Here is a 17,438-nt window from a genome sequence, read left to right on the forward strand (position 1 = left end):
TGTAAAGCACCGTTGTCACGGATGCAACACCCATATTCTTAAGTATGGTTCAATAAATGTAATACAGAGTCAAAATTATGCTGTTTATTTTATCAAACCCAAGCTCAACTTTGTAATGTATTGTGTATAGTCTCGCTAATGTGTTTGTGATGAAAATGAGATGTGATAGGTGTATATCCTATATAATAAAACCCTAGCCACGCATGCGCACATACCTGCGTGCTTCTGTGATCTCTGCTCTGTGATTAGTAGGTCTGTGGCCAGCAGGAGTGCAGATGCAGCAGCCAGGCGAGGCTGCGGTGACCTTCCTCCCCCGGCTCACTAAAGTTCCGTCTTAAGAAATTCAAATGCGTTGTTGAAAACGCAAGTGACTGTTCTCTGTCATCCTAGACACCCCTGCAACACCCCAACAACACACTCCTGCAGCATAAACCCCTCATGTTATAATCAAGTAAAAGACAAGCCGGGAGTTGAACTCATTTATAATTTGTCATTGTGTTTGGGGGAGGTGAAGTTTCATTAGGTTTACATGGTAAGCTTCTAAGCGTTCTGCTATACTTTTTTGTATAACAGCGATATCGGCGTGGTTTAGGATGTAATCAACAGTGTTGATGTAGCGCGGAGCGGCCGCTGCAAGCACGCCCAAGCGGCACAAACACATCATCACGTTTTTTTGCGTTGTGACGTCATAGAATCGCCCGTTCTTCATACGCAGTTATTTCTCCTAAAATGGCTGCCAGGAGACAGCCAAACTTCAGCACTGAAGACTCCAGGCTGCTGGCCAGGCTCTTTTTGGTCCATGAGCACCACTATTTTAGAGTGGCAGGCCATCGCAGGTCATACCTGCAGTTCAGGGACTCCTGGACCCGCCTGACCCGGCGGTATAACAGAAGAGCCTCATGTCCCAGGGAAGTAAGTATTCCAAGTCAGGCCCTCACAAATAATCATGTCAAATGTAATGATGATGGAAACCTGTCTCAATCAAATTGTCATGTTTTTGTGGGTAAATCTTGATTCCTTTTAAAAACTACAATTGTGCATAATAAATCTTTTACATTGAATACTGAAATTAAAGCATATCCCAAAGGAGCAGTAGTAGGATTTCAAATGACAAATTCAGCTCCTAGAAGGCATCTATTCCATTCACAACATGCACACAACTAATTTTTGGGTCACGAGTTTCGCATTTGTAATAGAAACATCTTGAAATCAACTTTGCCAAAGGAAAACAAATATATTAAAGTGCTGCTATGTCATTTCAAATACCTACAACTTTCCTGTATCAATCTGCTGGTCTAGGGAGATAGTGGCATGATGTTTAAAGTGACAGCGTCAGTACCCTGACGTCAGGGGTTTCAAGCCACGGTGCTCCTTCTGACCAAACTATTTTATTGCCCCTGCTGCATGACTGTAAGCTCACCAGGACATGCTGTAATGTGGGGCAGTGCTGATAGGCTACAGCCTCAGCACCCTGGGGTTGTGAGTTCAATCCCACACTCCTCCTTGTGATGCTGGCCATGTCATCTCTACCCCCCCCCCCCCCACAGTCCCAGGTACAGTAGAGAGATAGCGATGCCTCCAGCACAGAAAGGGGAAAATGCTGGAGTACGTGAATACATTCATGTAAAACATGTGGCAGAAGGGGGTGGAGGCAGGCAGCAAAGCGGATAGGGGCTCTTGGAGGGCAGCATACTCCATTTTTATGTGCTTATAGAGGTCAATACTTAAGTAAACATGTTATGCCACAGTGCTAGATGGCACTCATCATATCCCTCCCTCTCTCTCTCTATTATCCAGGTTGAGGATCTCAGGAAAAGGGGGCGGCTGCTGAGGCACCAGGAGCGGGCTTTCCTTGAGGGGGTGATGGAGGAATTGCGCGCTGAATCCGGTGAGTAATGAGTCCAGCGTGTGTTTCTTTGTGATCAGCCTACCAGAATAAATAGATGAAAATGCTTGAGTAGCTGTAAACCATTCTTAATCATAAAATCTGCAGTAAAGCTGCTATTGTGATATCATGTCACAATGGCTTTATGGTGTTCTACTTGCCTTACTTACTTACGCTACATTTTGATGTTTACAGTGGAGTAGGTGCTTTGCATCCTGTTATTAGCATTTGAAGAAAATAACGTAGTAAAGAATGTCATGTTCAAAAGTGTTGTGGACATATCTGACTGTATCCTGTTTCCCTCTTGTCAAGCAGCAGTGCAGGCACCCCCTCAGGAGGCACCGCACCTGATGGAGGGAGCCCCACCCTGGTCCTCGGCGGAGGAGGAGGAGGAGAGGGAAGAAGAAGAAGGGGAGGAGGAGGAGGAGGAGGGGGATTATTCTCCCTGGGAGCCCTCAGGACCACCCACACTGCCTGCCCCACCACTGCCCCCTGGACCTCCACCGCCTGCCCCACCACTGCCCCCTGGACCGCCTGCCCCACCACTGCCCCCTGGACCCCCACCGCCTGCACCACCACTACCTCCAGGACCCGCACCACCATCCCCTGTTGGACCTTCCCCTTCCCTCACCCATAGCCCTTCCCCTCACTCTCCTGCCCTTCCTGTTCCCATCCCACCCCCTTTCCTTGCTGTTCCCCCCCAGGAGCAGCCTGACCAGCCTCAGGAGGGAGCGGTCAGGGAGATAGAGCCCTACTCTGCCCTCTTGGAAGAGGTGCAGGTATTGAGAGGGTGTGTTGAGAGGATGGAACATGCCCTCTTGCGGCTGGTAGCCGAAAGAGGGCATGGTGCCAGCAGCCATACACCCTCTCAATAACTGCACCTCTTCCGCCCCCCTCGCCTGAGGTAGCTCAAGCTGCTCTTGGGGGGCACCCACCCTCTTTCCCTGCGTTATGTGTTATGTAAATAGTTATTTTTTTCAAAAGGTTAAATTTTTAAAAGTTTTATATTTGAATAAAAAAATTGTTTATAGTTTAAACTTTCCTGTGTGGTTTTAACCTTGTAGCATCAGCAGTTTAGTGGACAGAGTCCAAGGTAGATAGGGGTTCAGGAGGGACTGCTGAATGGGCCCTTTTCAATATAACAACAAGGTGACATATAGAAAGTTTGACAATCTTTATTGGGGTCTGTCATTCATTCTATTACCTGCTAGCCACTCTGATGTCAAATCATTGCAGAATCTAGGAAAGAAGCAAGTGAATGCAAGGGTATATGCAACTGTAGGTAGATGACGACATCTCAGCTATGATGTGCAAAGTAAGCCAGTCCCTGTTCCAAAGTAAATGGCTACATAAGGAAGAGAATATAAGTCACTGTGGTAGATTTGTTGTTGAGGAATAGGGTTACTGCTAGTAAGAGTTGGCTCCACACCAGGAGAATCCAAATGAGACATGTGGGTTTTTCTTCCTTTCACGGAAGGTGATGGAAGTATAGGCCAAATACCTCAATCTATCCTCCTGGTTCTTGAGCTGCACTATTTTGGTTAAGCAGGTGTGGAAACCACAAAGATGCTCACAGCTGCACTGCTCTCAGTAATACAAAACTCCATCTGACAATACTGCAGTTGCCTGTCTAAGACACCTGAAAACAGAAAAGAGGAGAAGCTGGTTTACACAAGGTTCACAAACAGGGGGTTCAACCCCCAAGGTCCATATCTGTCCTCCCTTCCCTGAAGCAATGTGTTAACCTCATTTATGTTGAGCTGCTTAGATGTCACCGTGGTATAGTTGTTAAAGCAATAGCCTTAACTCGCTGATGGTGTGGGTTAATATCACCTGTAATCCTCCACTGCTACTGTTTAGAACTCATGTGAGGGAATAGACTAACTGAAAACAAAAAGTTTGTGTGCATATAACAGCAGGAATGCGTGCCATGGTGTTCTATGAGGCCAACATTATCAATTTACTATTGTTCCTGAAAGTCATCAAGGATACCTGTGTGAAGAGAACAATAGAAGTGTGAAACATGTTAGCTTTGTGAACATTTATTTCACTCATCAGAAGAGTGACTCAAGTGAAGAATAGTAGAGTAAGCAAATAAAGGTTACCATATATCATTCTCACCTACAACTGTTTGGCTAGGTGCAAGCTGGTGTGCTGAGCTGCTCATCTGGTCTCTCTCTGGCAAACACATAGGTGATGAGCATAGTTAACCTGAAATGAAGAATAAAGAGAAACTGTTAACAAAGACCTATGTCTCCAAAATTAAACACTGAAGTTGTGGCAGAACACACACCTAGAAGTAACAGAGGTGATAACATAGCTTTAGACTCCTTATTAAAAATGGCAGCCATTAGGCACTCATTAGGAGTTTTCCACCTGAACCATGTACACTGATTGGATGTCCACTGAATGGCAGTGTTTCCCCCCCCCCAACACACCCGACCTATTCTTATCAATGAGTTAGTACACAGAACCATTCCTCACCTGATTTTAACTTGCCTGTAATTTGATTCTACAAAGAATTAACTTTAACTCTATGAGTAAACCCTCTCATGTATGAACACATCCATTTTACTTACATATCCATTTTTCTACCAGCAAAATATCTACCAGCATGGTCTTTATCAGTCTTCTCAGTCATTTTTGTCAGCCCTGTGGAATGGAGAGTAGGAGATATCAGAAATAAAATAACTATTATAAATAATAGCACACAATGAAAGCCCATAAAGAGAAGTCAGTTTTTGCTGGTTGGTTTCTTTAGTTCTATCATAAGGACACCTAAGTAGCTTACAAAATATCATTCTCACCTGGACTTACTATCTGAGCTGCTTCTAGAAAAGATAAAACAACATATTAGAATGACATGTAGCTTGTTAATGGCTCTGTGGAATAGAGAGAAATGGGAGGCAGAGATAGGAAAAAAAATGTAAAAGACTAAGACAGAGTAAAGTCTCAAACATCTGCATAAGCAATAGGACAGAATAGAAAGGAAACACTGCTCACCTGGACCTTCTTATACCCATGCACGCCTATGTAGCGTCTGACGTCAGCATGGCGGGAAAACTTTCTCTATGCCTATTGGGCGCCGTTCGGGTGCGGTTCCTTGGCCTGCTTCCTAACCACGCCCATCATACCTCATTGGGTGTTCTATGGGGGGGGTGTTTGAACGTGTTCTACAAGTAGCCTGAAAAGATGGCTACACCTTGCAACATGGCTCCAAAGCGAAAATCGAATTTCTTGCATGGAGAGTTGCAGATCCTTGTGGCCCAAGTCGGGGCCAACTATGATTCCCTCTTTGGGAGGGAAGCTGATAGGATTGGGATAGAAGGCCAGCATGCTATCTGGAGAAGAATCTGCAGTGACATAGATGCTGTACACCATCAGGGCCGTGATATAGAGGCTCTGAAAAAACGGTGGCATGCCCTGCGGAGAGAGGTCCGGCAGAAGCAGGAACGGATTGATGCGCAGGGTCCTTGCGGCAACCTCCAACTGACTGTCCTGGAGAGTGAGGTGATGGACATAGTGGGTCCTGGAATAGCTCCTGTTGTGGGAGCCATTGATACTTCCCTGGGGCACCAAGGTAAAATCACTTTACATAGAAGCCATTGACTTGTTGGTGTTTTAACTCATATTTTATATCTTTCTAAACTACAACAGTACTATACAACCAATGCAATTCATAGTAATACAATAAAAGCCATTGCCTGTTTTGATACTCTTGGAAGCCTAACATGTGGAATAAGTTGCTAATGTTCCATATGTTAGCCTGCATAATACCTTGTAAATGACCAGATGTACAGTATTGTGACCTGTGATGCAATTCAAATGATGTTCTCAGATGTTACCGCTTTCAACTAATACCAATGTTTATTTTCTTGTCTTTTTGCACAGGCGTCCCATCCTCCTTCTGCTGCTGATAGGGATGAAGGGGATGAGGAGGAGGAGGAGGAGGAAGCAGTGGCTGGCACATCGTACGCCACCCCTCCTCCTCAGAACAGTGATACGCAAGCTGCACCGGCGCCCCCCCTTCATCCCCACGATGACAACAGGGCAGTAGAGGAGGGGGAAGAGTTGGAGGGGGAAGAAGAGGTGGGTGAGGTCGGAGCCCTGGGGGAGGAAGATTTCCATCAGGGTGATGAGCTGGAGGCCCCCCCTGATGAGCTCCACCGTCAATTGGTGGAGGTGGGTGACCACATCCACCAGAGGCAAACTTTGCTCATCAGGGAGGTGGCTGAGATAAAAGAAGCCACACATGTCATGAACCAGCACCTGACCTCCCTGGTGGCCGAGCAGTCTGCAACACGTGCCCTGCAGGCTGCAATGCTGGAAGAGCAGGCAGGGACACGCCGTGCTCTGGAGGACATGTGTGGCATTCTTTCACACCTTCTCCCCCAGCTCATCACCCAGACTGCCTCCCATGGGGATCCTGGAGCTCAATCCACCTCCCAGACCTCCTCCAGCCAGGCTCCCACCAGGCAGGGTTCCCCCCCGGCCACCCATGGCCGGGGTCGAGGCCCTGGCCGGGGAAAGGGAAAAGGAAAGGACCCCCATTAGGACCCACTATGTCCTCTGAACACTCCCAGGCCAGTCATGCTGCATGGACTCTGGGGCTCCACTGGACATCCTCTGCATGTACATGCCACAGCCTCTATATCACGGTTCAGTCACTGCAGATCTTTCATCCAGATAGCTCCTGGCCTGAGTGCCAATCTTCATCAGCTTCAACTCCCATCGAGGGCATCATAGTTGGATAATAACTATTACACCCTTCCAAGGATCTGTAGCTCTCCAGGAGCCATGTTGCTACCTTCATTCACCACTCCAATTGTAAGCAGTGCAACCTGTGCCATCTGTTGGCAGCTTGGACATTTGCCTGACTTCATCTTAAGGTGCAACCTGTGCCATCTGTTGGCAGCCTGGACATTTGCCTGACTTCATCTTAAGGTGCAACCTGTGCCATCTGTTGGCAGCCTGGACATTTGCCTGACTTCATCTTAAGGTGCAACCTGTGCCATCTGTTGGCAGCCAGGACATTTGCCTGACTTCATCTTAAGGTGCAACCTGTGCCATCTGTTGGCAGCCAGGACATTTGCCTGACTTCATCTTAAGGTGCAACCTGTGCCATCTGTTGGCAGCCAGGACATTTGCCTGACTTCATCTTTGTCACAGGAAATGAAAGACTTCTTCCTTTGAACCAGGAAGCATTTAATTTTGAATTGCACACAGCACAGCGGGTTCTCTGAAGAAGCCTCCTTGGCAAAACACGTCAGAACCCTGCCGGACCATCGCTGTATGGACTTTGAAGTTAAGTTTGCTTGCACTTTTTGAAACTATATTTTTTTGAATCATTGAATACTCACCTATGTTATGGACATGCTAAACAGAATGAAGCACTTTCAATGACCAATCTCTTTAGGGGTTTGTTCCCCATCCTGAGTTTTTTCTATTCCATCCGTGGATTCTGAGCACTATCTGAGTTAAATAAGGTATTAAATACTTCTTCAGGCTTGTTCCCTTTTGTTTTTTGTGGTTGCATCCTATATTATGCATATTTCCATCTATTATGTACAACAGCAAGTCAATGGATTTATGTTTTACAATAAAATCCATCAAATAAATGAAACATATAAAGCTGACAGTGTGTTTGTGTTTCAGCTTATATTGTATTCGTTAGGTGCTTCACGGAGCTACATTGCTGTATCATGTGGTTTACAGAGGTATGTCCCAACAGTGTCATGAACGACCACTAGGCCAGTTAGGGTTTGAGGATACCCCTAATGGATATGCATAGTGGTAGATTTGATGGCTGACACCTCCATTAGATGCAGGTCTCTCATGCATGCTCATTAGGGCTATCCCTTACAATCCTCTTATCCCACCTTTCACAACCTAGCTCCCTATGCATCAACATCTGTCCCTCTCTTTTCTGTTATTTTCCTTGATGCATACCAGGGGAGGGGAGGGCTGGAACCTACATGCCATCTCTCCATTCCACCTCAAAACCTAGTGTTTCTCCCTAATCTCCTTCCATCCCCAGTGTCAACCTTTCACCCTTTCTGTTTGCAAATACCCTTGCATCCCTAATCTCTCCTTGCCTCCATGACATCCTCCACCTCTTGCTTTTATCTTTTCTCATTCCAGACTACTATCCAGCATATCTCTCCCCCCCCTCCCCCAAGTCTGGCCATATCTAGACACCTCTCCTGCATTCAACTTAAGAATCTCATTAATATGTATCCCATCTGGTGCAGTAGCTGCCTTGGTTGATGACATATTTCCCATATTTAAACACAGGTTCCCATCCATTCCACTTGGAGTTAATTGAAAGTTGTAGGCCCCCTCCGCTCTTTCTTTTTGGTGTACTCTGCTAATATGGAAAATGGAGGTGGGGCAGACCATGACATTATGAAAGCAGGGAAAGTGGTGGGTGTGGGCATCTGTGTGTAACCTGACCTGGCCCTTTCTTTTCCCTAACAATTGATTCCCCTCCACACTTAACACAAAACCTAAGTCCTCAACAATCCCTCACACCAACACCCAGAAAAATCCATAAACTAAAGAAATACAGATAATGGGGGTGGGGAGGAGTGTCAAAGGCAGAAGGGAGTATAAAGGAGAACAGGCAAGTCATAGCACAAAGTTTCATCATTGAGGAAACGGAACACCACAAACACCAACTCACATGAGGGGGTCTTACATAGGAAAAATGGCTGTGCCAAAGCTTTCTATATACTAAAGCACGCTTAATTAGCGTCTGACGTCATAGGAACCGTTAGGATTCAAATCTAATTGGATGTGCATTGGATGTCATTTTGCCATATACAGCTGAAGTGACATTGTAGTCCTTTCCTTCACATCTCTAAGCTTTGATACAAAGCTCTATGTTCTAAACAAAGTTACCTCTATAGCTCTATGCCTTAAGGCATTGCTTTTCATCTTCCATACATCAGGGGGTTCAAGTCTTGAGTAAGGTTAGCAAATAGTTTATATTCATTTCTCAGCCAGGACACCTGGTAACTCTTTAGCCTTGCCTTTACATATCAATATTTTGCTTCAGCTTTTATTATGTGCAGCCATTGTCTAATATTTAATGCAACCTGTTCTCTCTCATGCTGAACACCCTCCCCCACCAAAAACATCCCCCCCTAACTGGATCTTTCTTCAACACCTGTCCAAGCCCTCTGAAGTTTGATTTAACTCATAGCTGTTGGCCAATGCCTATATTGCATCAAAAGAAACACATTCCTACTAGAATGGCTTGTAGTTAGGAGTAAATGAAAGTATCTCATGCACCTGTGGCTGCAGAATGCTGAGGAGAAACAGCAAATTCCACCACTTCTGAGAACTGTTAGGATGCAAGGAAACAAAAGTGAACAACAAACAGCACTGCAATCGGCTCTCTTTTGAAAGCAAAGAAAAATCAGCACACATTATCAGCACTTAAAAAGAGAATAAACAGTTACACACCTTAACATTCAAGCTTCCCTCATTGCAAAATGGAGGTCTTCAGTTGCACAAAACTGACCTCATTGTGACCTCATGAATCTGCACCTTCAAAGTAGTATGCCACAATTAAAAGATGTGCTGGGTGTAGAACTCACAACCTCTGGATGTTAGGAGCACAGGCTGGCTCCTAACACATAGAGCTACAGCTGCTTCTACTTAGGTCCATCTCACCACCCTTTCATATCATACTTGACTGAGCTGTCTATGCTCATTAGCTATCATATCAGGATGAACTCAAATAAGTTTAAGCAAAGGAATGCCTAAAGATTTGGAAGGTTTTCAAGTAGAAAACAAATATCAAATATGTATTAAAGAATTGCAGCACAAATGACGCTGATCGGTAAGGGCAAAAAAACACCACTTTTCCGGGTATGATGCCTAAACGGAACAGATTACTTACAGTCATATATCCATTAGTACAGTGCTTAGAATGAAGATTAGCGTGTGAGAAAAATGGAGCTCCACCTCACATGTATTCAAGCACACTTAGGAATATGGGTTTGGGGCTCAGTGAAAGCAGCGCTTTTAACCATTGAGCTACCACTCTTTTGTCTCAGCCTACTATGACATTATAGCTAAACTCCTTTTCCCTTAGCACTTCACTAAGATATGATATGACAAGGGAGCCAGAGACATTGGAGCAAAAGTTGCTGGAGCTCAGAGAAGGAAAGGCACTCTACCAATCCTCCGGGCTTTGAGGGTTCAAATCCCAGCCTGTATTTTACTTGTGGCATATCTGCCTTCCAGGTGCACCTTGATGATGCTTTCCACTTCTTATAGGAGTTGAATATAACATTACTGTACAACTTTGCTGTGTAGCAGAAAAATAAACTTTTCCCCCTTCCATGCTAAGAATTTGAGTTCAACTCATCTTATATTTCTCCTTTTAAACATGGCATACTTTGTTAGTTTTTATCATGGTAAAGTATACATTTCTGAAATGGTGAAGAAACAATAATATACAACTGCAGTGTTTTGTCTCCTAGCAGAATTAACTGCCTATAAGAAGCGGTATAAGCAAATCCAAACTGCTATAAGCACAAGAAAGCATTTCTAGGTCAACACGGTAATGCTCCTGTTCCGATCTCTGACCTCTGAAACTCCCCGGTTCGACTCCCACCTTTGCTCATTTTAATAAGGTCCTAGTTTTTTCCTATTAGCTCTTATAACAGGGTCTACATGGTGGACTTTGCCATTTGTAAGGTGCACATTTCCCTTTCCAGGCAAACCTATTTTCAACTTACCATGGCTCGGACATCCTAAGCAGTGATGAGAGGAAACCTTTCCTCTGACAGCAAATGACATTTGTGGATCGCCTGGTTAATGTGCTCTCATCACTGCTTAGGATGTCCGAGCCATGGTAAGTTGAAAATAGGTTTGCCTGGAAAGGGAAATGTGCACCTTACAAATGGCAAAGTCCACCATGTAGACCCTGTTATAAGAGCTAATAGGAAAAAACTAGGACCTTATTAAAATGAGCAAAGGTGGGAGTCGAACCGGGGAGTTTCAGAGGTCAGAGCTCGGAACAGGAGCATTACCGTGTTGACCTAGAAATGCTTTCTTGTGCTTATAGCAGTTTGGATTTGCTTATACCGCTTCTTATAGGCAGTTAATTCTGCTAGGAGACAAAACACTGCAGTTGTATATTATTGTTTCTTCACCATTTCAGAAATGTATACTTTACCATGATAAAAAACTAACAAAGTATGCCATGTTTAAAAGGAGAAATATAAGATGAGTTGAACTCAAATTCTTAGCATGGAAGGGGGAAAAGTTTATTTTTCTGCTACACAGCAAAGTTGTACAGTAATGTTATATTCAACTCCTATAAGAAGTGGAAAGCATCATCAAGGTGCACCTGGAAGGCAGATATGCCACAAGTAAAATACAGGCTGGGATTTGAACCCTCAAAGCCCGGAGGATTGGTAGAGTGCCTTTCCTCACTGAGCTACAGCAACTTTTGCTCCAATGTCTCTGGCTCCCTTGTCATATCATATCTTAGTGAAGTGCTAAGGGAAAAGGAGTTTAGCTATAATGTCATAGTAGGCTGAGACAAAAGAGTGGTAGCTCAATGGTTAAAAGCGCTGTTTTCACTGAGCCCCAAACCCATATTCCCAAGTGTGCTTGAATACATGTGAGGTGGAGCTCCATTTTTCTCACACACTAATCTTCATTCTAAGCACTATACTAATGGATATATGACTGTAAGTAATCTGTTCCGTTTAGGCGTCATACCCGGAAAAGTGGTGTTTTTTTGCCCTTACCGATCAGCGTCATTTGTGCTGCAATTCTTTAATACATATTTGATATTTGTTTTCTACTTGAAAACCTTCCAAATCTTTAGGCATTCCTTTGCTTAAACTTATTTGAGTTCATCCTGATATGATAGCTAATGAGCATAGACAGCTCAGTCAAGTATGATATGAAAGGGTGGTGAGATGGACCTAAGTAGAAGCAGCTGTAGCTCTATGTGTTAGGAGCCAGCCTGTGCTCCTAACATCCAGAGGTTGTGAGTTCTACACCCAGCACATCTTTTAATTGTGGCATACTACTTTGAAGGTGCAGATTCATGAGGTCACAATGAGGTCAGTTTTGTGCAACTGAAGACCTCCATTTTGCAATGAGGGAAGCTTGAATGTTAAGGTGTATATCTGTTTATTCTCTTTTTAAGTGCTGATAATGTGTGCTGTTTTTTCTTTGCTTTCAAAAGAGAGCCGATTGCAGTGCTGTTTGTTGAGAAAAAAAAGGGGGTTGTAAAAGCCATGTGTAAATTATATTATTGTTTGGGCAGAAATGTGGTTTGTTATCCATGCAATATAATGTGTTCCATTGACATTATATTTATTAGGACAGAGAAAAGATGAAAATTACCTATTCAAACTCACTATTGGAATTATTGATGAAAAAACACAGCGAACGTCTGCCTCGCGTCTAAAAAAGAGCAGCAATTATGAAAGTTGAAACGGCATTGAAATCCAAGTTAGACCAGGGTTTCTTACGTCTACATAATACACGATATTTAGACGCAGGTGTTCGCTAAGGTAGCGCCTATCTAGCGTCCCCATTTGGCACGCCCACGGAACGCCCACGTTCAGAGCTGGAGACGGGACTATGCTTTCTATAGACGTCAGTCCGTCAACTACCTCTTAGGGACGTCTATGTGTCGTTTATTTCCCAATTAACATTAATTAAGACCCTTAACTCCGTAATTATTCACTTACATCGGACGTCCAAAGCACGCCTAAGTTAAACGCAGTAATAGAGAATTTACCCCTAAGTGTTGTATAATTAATAGAAAAATGGCATTAAATCATGACAATCATGAGGATATTATTTTAAATGGGAAATTCCTTGATTTTACACGGTTGCAACAATCTTTTAGTATTTCAAAACTGCAATTTTACAAATGGTTGCAATTAAAACAGGCTATTCAGAAAGGGTTCCCTGAATGGCGTAATTTAAAAATTTTTTATAGCCTGCAATTTCTATGTTTTCAGGCAGACATGCTAGGACATCAAGCCGCTAAGTGGTATAAATTAATATCTGAACTTATGAATAAAAAACCCCAAAACGCTCTTAGAGATATTTGGAGCATTGAGATCAAGCAGTATATTTCTGCATCGCGATGGCCACGTATTTGGTCTTGGAGGATGTGTGTACAGCATCAGCATCTATGAAACAAACTATGTTCTTTTTGTTACATCGTTCTTTCTGGACCCCAGTTAAATTGAATAAGTTAGATATTTCTAAATCTAATAAGTGCTGGCACTGTCACCTTAACATAGAAACATTGGATCATCTACTGTTTTATTGCCTGAAAATTCTGATGTTTGGAGATAAATTTGGAGACATATTAATAATATTTTAGAATCAGAAATTCCTTTTAACATATGAAGTCGTAATTTGTGGTATCATCTTGCATATCAAAGATCCCCTAGACAAATATAAAAGACGTCTTTTTTAAATTATGACAAGTACAGCTATACAATTGATTACAAGGAACTGGAAGAACTGGGATCATCTCAACTTTACATTCTGATGGGCTAGTTTATGTCTTAAGATATAAATTTGAGAAAATGAACGCAGATTCGTTAGGGAATATTAAAAGCTTTAAATTAATATGGGCCCCATTGACGTCTTTTGTAGAATTATTATAACTAAGATTTTTTTTTGTTAGAAAATGCACATCCAGGGAATTGGGGGAAGGGTGATATTTTTGAGGATGATAAATAAGTCTGATTGATTATATATGTGTAATTTAGGTTTATTTATGTATAATATATTTCTTGAAAATATGTTAAAATTTTATAATTACTTTGATGATAAAAATTAGGTTGGGTGAGAGGAGGGTAATGATCTGTATGATTCTTTTAAAATTTTAAGTGATGTCTAAAGTGTTAAATGTTTAATCTATTCTGTTTCCACTTATTGAAAGTGTTTTAAAATGAATAAAGATTAATTAACATAATTAACCACTGAGAGAATGTGTGAACATTCCAAATCATCTCCAGAAAACAAACTTTTGGTGTACTACTACTTATCATTTATATAGCAATGAAAGGCATATGCAGCGCTGTATATTTTGACATTTATAGACAGTCTCTGCTCGAAAGAGATTACAATGTAACTTGGACAGACATGACATATATGGTTGGGGATGCAGAACCCAAGGTGAAAGGAGTTAGGAGTTGAAAGCATTCTCAAAGAGGTGGGCTTTTAACTGGGCCTTGAACACTGCCAGAGACGGAGCCTACCCTAGGGATTCGGGCAGCTTGTTCCAAGCATATGGTGAAGCAAGGCAGAAGGGACGGAGTCTGGATTTGGCAGTTGAAGAGAAGGGCATAGATAGGAGGGACTTACCAGTTGAGTGGAGCTCACGGGGGATCATAGGGGGAGATAAGTGAAGAGAGATAGTGAGGGGCAGCTGAATGAGTGCATTTGTAGAATAGTAAGAGGAGTTTGAATTGTAGTCTGAAATGGATGGGAAGCCAATGAAGTGACTTTAGGAGAGAGGTAACGTAAGTATAGCGGCTCTTGTGGAATATAAGTCATGCAGGCAAATTCAGGACGGATTGGAGGGGAATGAGATGGCTAAGTGGAAGACCTGAGAGTAACGAGTTGCAGTAGCAAATGAAACCCTGGAACTCTTCAGAGAATACACGTCATTAATACTGAACCACTGGACTAGCCCTAGTTTCTATAGAAGCAGATATTTAGCCAGATTAAATTGGGTTGATAGGCTCTTACCTGGTTATATCCCACTGGCCAACTCAGCCGCAGATATTCAGCTGCACTTAAAGTAGCTGAAGGGTGCCACTGAATATTTCTCCTTTGATCACACCTCTATTATTGTACTAAGGCTTCCTGTTATGTTCAGCTTATGAATAGTTGTTCTTACAAAAATAAAACAATAGCTGAGCATCAACAAATAATTTATGCCTCTTCAAAATAATAAAGAAATATCATTTGGTACCTGTACAAGTTTAAGATTCCAGGGTGGATGATTTACCAGTCCAGCTAATTCAGCTTGATTAGATACAGCTGCCTGCAGTTCTACGTATGTATTACTATCCAGCTGTATTCCTGGGAAAAGGTCATTTATCAGACTGAGAAATAAAGGTTCATCTTCATCCACCTAAGTAACCAAGAAGACATATTTTGTAATGTACTAATCATTTTTTTTCCTTATTGTGTATAGATTACTTTTACTTTGTTCACTTTGCTATAAATTTCAATTTATCACTTATTAACCTTATAAAGTTTCAGTCATATCCAGAGAAAGTAAAATGGTAAAACCAGAGAACATAATTTGAGGTTGAGCAATGTAAGGAAATTCTTCTTTATGGAGAGGGTGATGGATGCCTGGAATGCGCTCCCGAGAGAGGTGGTGGAGATGAAAATGGTACTGGAGTTAAAAAAAAGCGTAGGATGAACAAAGAGGATCTAGCATCAGAAAATAATAGTAAATATTGAAGAACTAAGGCCAGTACTGGGCAGACTTGCACGGTCTGTGTCTGTATATGGCCGATTGGGGGAGGATGGGCTGGGGAGGGTTTCAATGACTGGGAAGGTATAGATGGACTGAAGTGAGCTTTGAGGGAGACTTCAGTAGTTGGAACCTAAGAACAGTACCGGGTAGAGCTTTGGATTCTTGCCCAGAAATAGATGTTAAGAAGAAGAAAAAAAAGACAAACAAATTTTTAGAATGAATCAGGTTGGGCAGACTAGATGGACCATTTGGATCTTTATCTGCCATCATCTACTATGTTATAAAGCGCTGGGACCCGATGGTGTGCATCTGAGGGTACTGAATGAAGTTAGGGTAGTTCTAGAGGCACTGCTGACTGATCTTTTCAATATTTCTCTAGAGTCAGGAGCGGTACTGGAGGACTGGAAAAGGGCAGATGTGGTCCCTCTACACAAAATTGGAAGTAAGGAAGAAGTAGGGAATTACAGGCCAGTAAGTCTGACTTCTGTGGTAAGCAAATTAATGGAAACACTTTAAAACATAGAATGGTGAAGTTTCTAAAATTTGGTGGATTCACTAGAGGTAGGTCTTGTCAGACAAATCTGATCAATTTAACCATTTTAGTCGCTCTTCTCTGGACCCTTTCAAGCAGAACTGTGTCCTTCTTCATGTACAGCAACCAGTGCTGGATGCAGTATTCCAGGTGAGGGCGTACTTTGGCCCAGTACAGCAGCATGATAACCTTCTCCGATCTGTTAATAATCCCCTTCTTAATCATTCCTAGCATTCTGTTCGCCATTTTCACCACCGCCGCGCAATACGCAGACGGCTTCATTGACTTGTTGACCAGTACTCCTAAGTCTGTTTCCTGGCGGGTCTCTCCAAGTACTGTACCGGACATCCTGTATTCATGTATAAGATTTTTATTACCGACATGCATCACCTTACACTTATCCACGTTAAACCTCATTTGCCATGTCACTGCCCATTTCTCGAGCGTGTTTATGTTACATTGCAGGTCTTCGCAATCCTCCTGTGTCTTCACTACTCTGAATAACTTCGTATCATCTGAAAATTTTATCATTTCACTCATTGTACCAATTTCCAGGTCGTTTATAAATATGTTGAAGAACACAGGTCCAAGCATCGAACCCTGCGGAACTCCACTCGTGATGCTTTTCCAGTCCAAGTATTTTTCATTTACACCCACTCTCTGTTTCCTATCCGCCAATCAGTTTTTAATCCACGTGAGTATTTCACCCACGATTCCATGGCTCGCAATTTTTCAAAGTACTCGTTCATGCGGAACCTTATTGAACGCCTTCTGAAAATCCAGATATACAATGTTGACCGGGTCACCCTTGTCTATCTGCCTGTTTACTCCCTCGAAGAAGTGCAGCAAGTTCATCAAGCAAGATCTTCCTTTGCTGAAGCCGTGCTGGCTGGTCCTCATCAGATTGTGTCCGTCAAGGTGATCAATAATGTGGTCCTTTATCAGCACCTCTACCATCTTTCCTGATACCAGACTCACTGGTCTGTAGTTCCCCAAATCTCCCCTCGAACCTTTCTTGAAGATCGGCGTAACATTCGTCACTTTCCAATCTTCCAGAAACCTTCCTGATTTGATCAACAGATTGGCTATTAGTTGAAGTAGTTCAGCTATAGCTCCTTTCAGTTCCTTGCATACCCTTGGATGGATGCCATCCGGTCCCGGGGATTTATGTTTTTTAAGCCTATTAATCTTCCTGCATTCCTCTTCTAGACTGACTGTTATCCCTGTCAGTTTCCCGTCTTTGTTTCCTGCGTATAGCCTGTTGGCTTCCGGTATGTTGTGTATATCCTCTTCGGTAAATACAGACACAAAAAATGTGTTCAGTTTGTCGGTGATGACTTTGTCCTCCTTTAGCACTCACTTTATTCCATGGTCATCTAACGGACCTTCCTTAGCGGGTCGTTTCCCCTTAATATATCGAAAGAACGGCGTGAAGTTTTTTGCCTCCTTGGCTTTTTTCCTCATAGTCTTTTATGGCCCCTCTTACCATCTTGTGGAATCTGCTTTGATGTTTGTGCTTTTTCCAG

General features: G+C 42.9%; 1 protein-coding gene across 1 annotated transcript in view; it reads right to left on the reverse strand.

The window, feature by feature from the left end:
* Positions 1-17,438, reverse strand: part of DNAH8 (dynein axonemal heavy chain 8) — a 1,666,792-nt gene that overhangs the window by 460,050 nt on the left and 1,189,304 nt on the right. Inside the window, 1 exon segment of the mRNA XM_033937418.1 lies at positions 14,865-15,026. Within this exon segment, the coding sequence (XP_033793309.1) occupies positions 14,865-15,026 (162 nt within the window).

Source organism: Geotrypetes seraphini, chromosome 3 (assembly GCF_902459505.1).
Source record: "Geotrypetes seraphini chromosome 3, aGeoSer1.1, whole genome shotgun sequence".
In the NCBI taxonomy this organism is placed as follows: domain Eukaryota; kingdom Metazoa; phylum Chordata; class Amphibia; order Gymnophiona; family Dermophiidae; genus Geotrypetes; species Geotrypetes seraphini.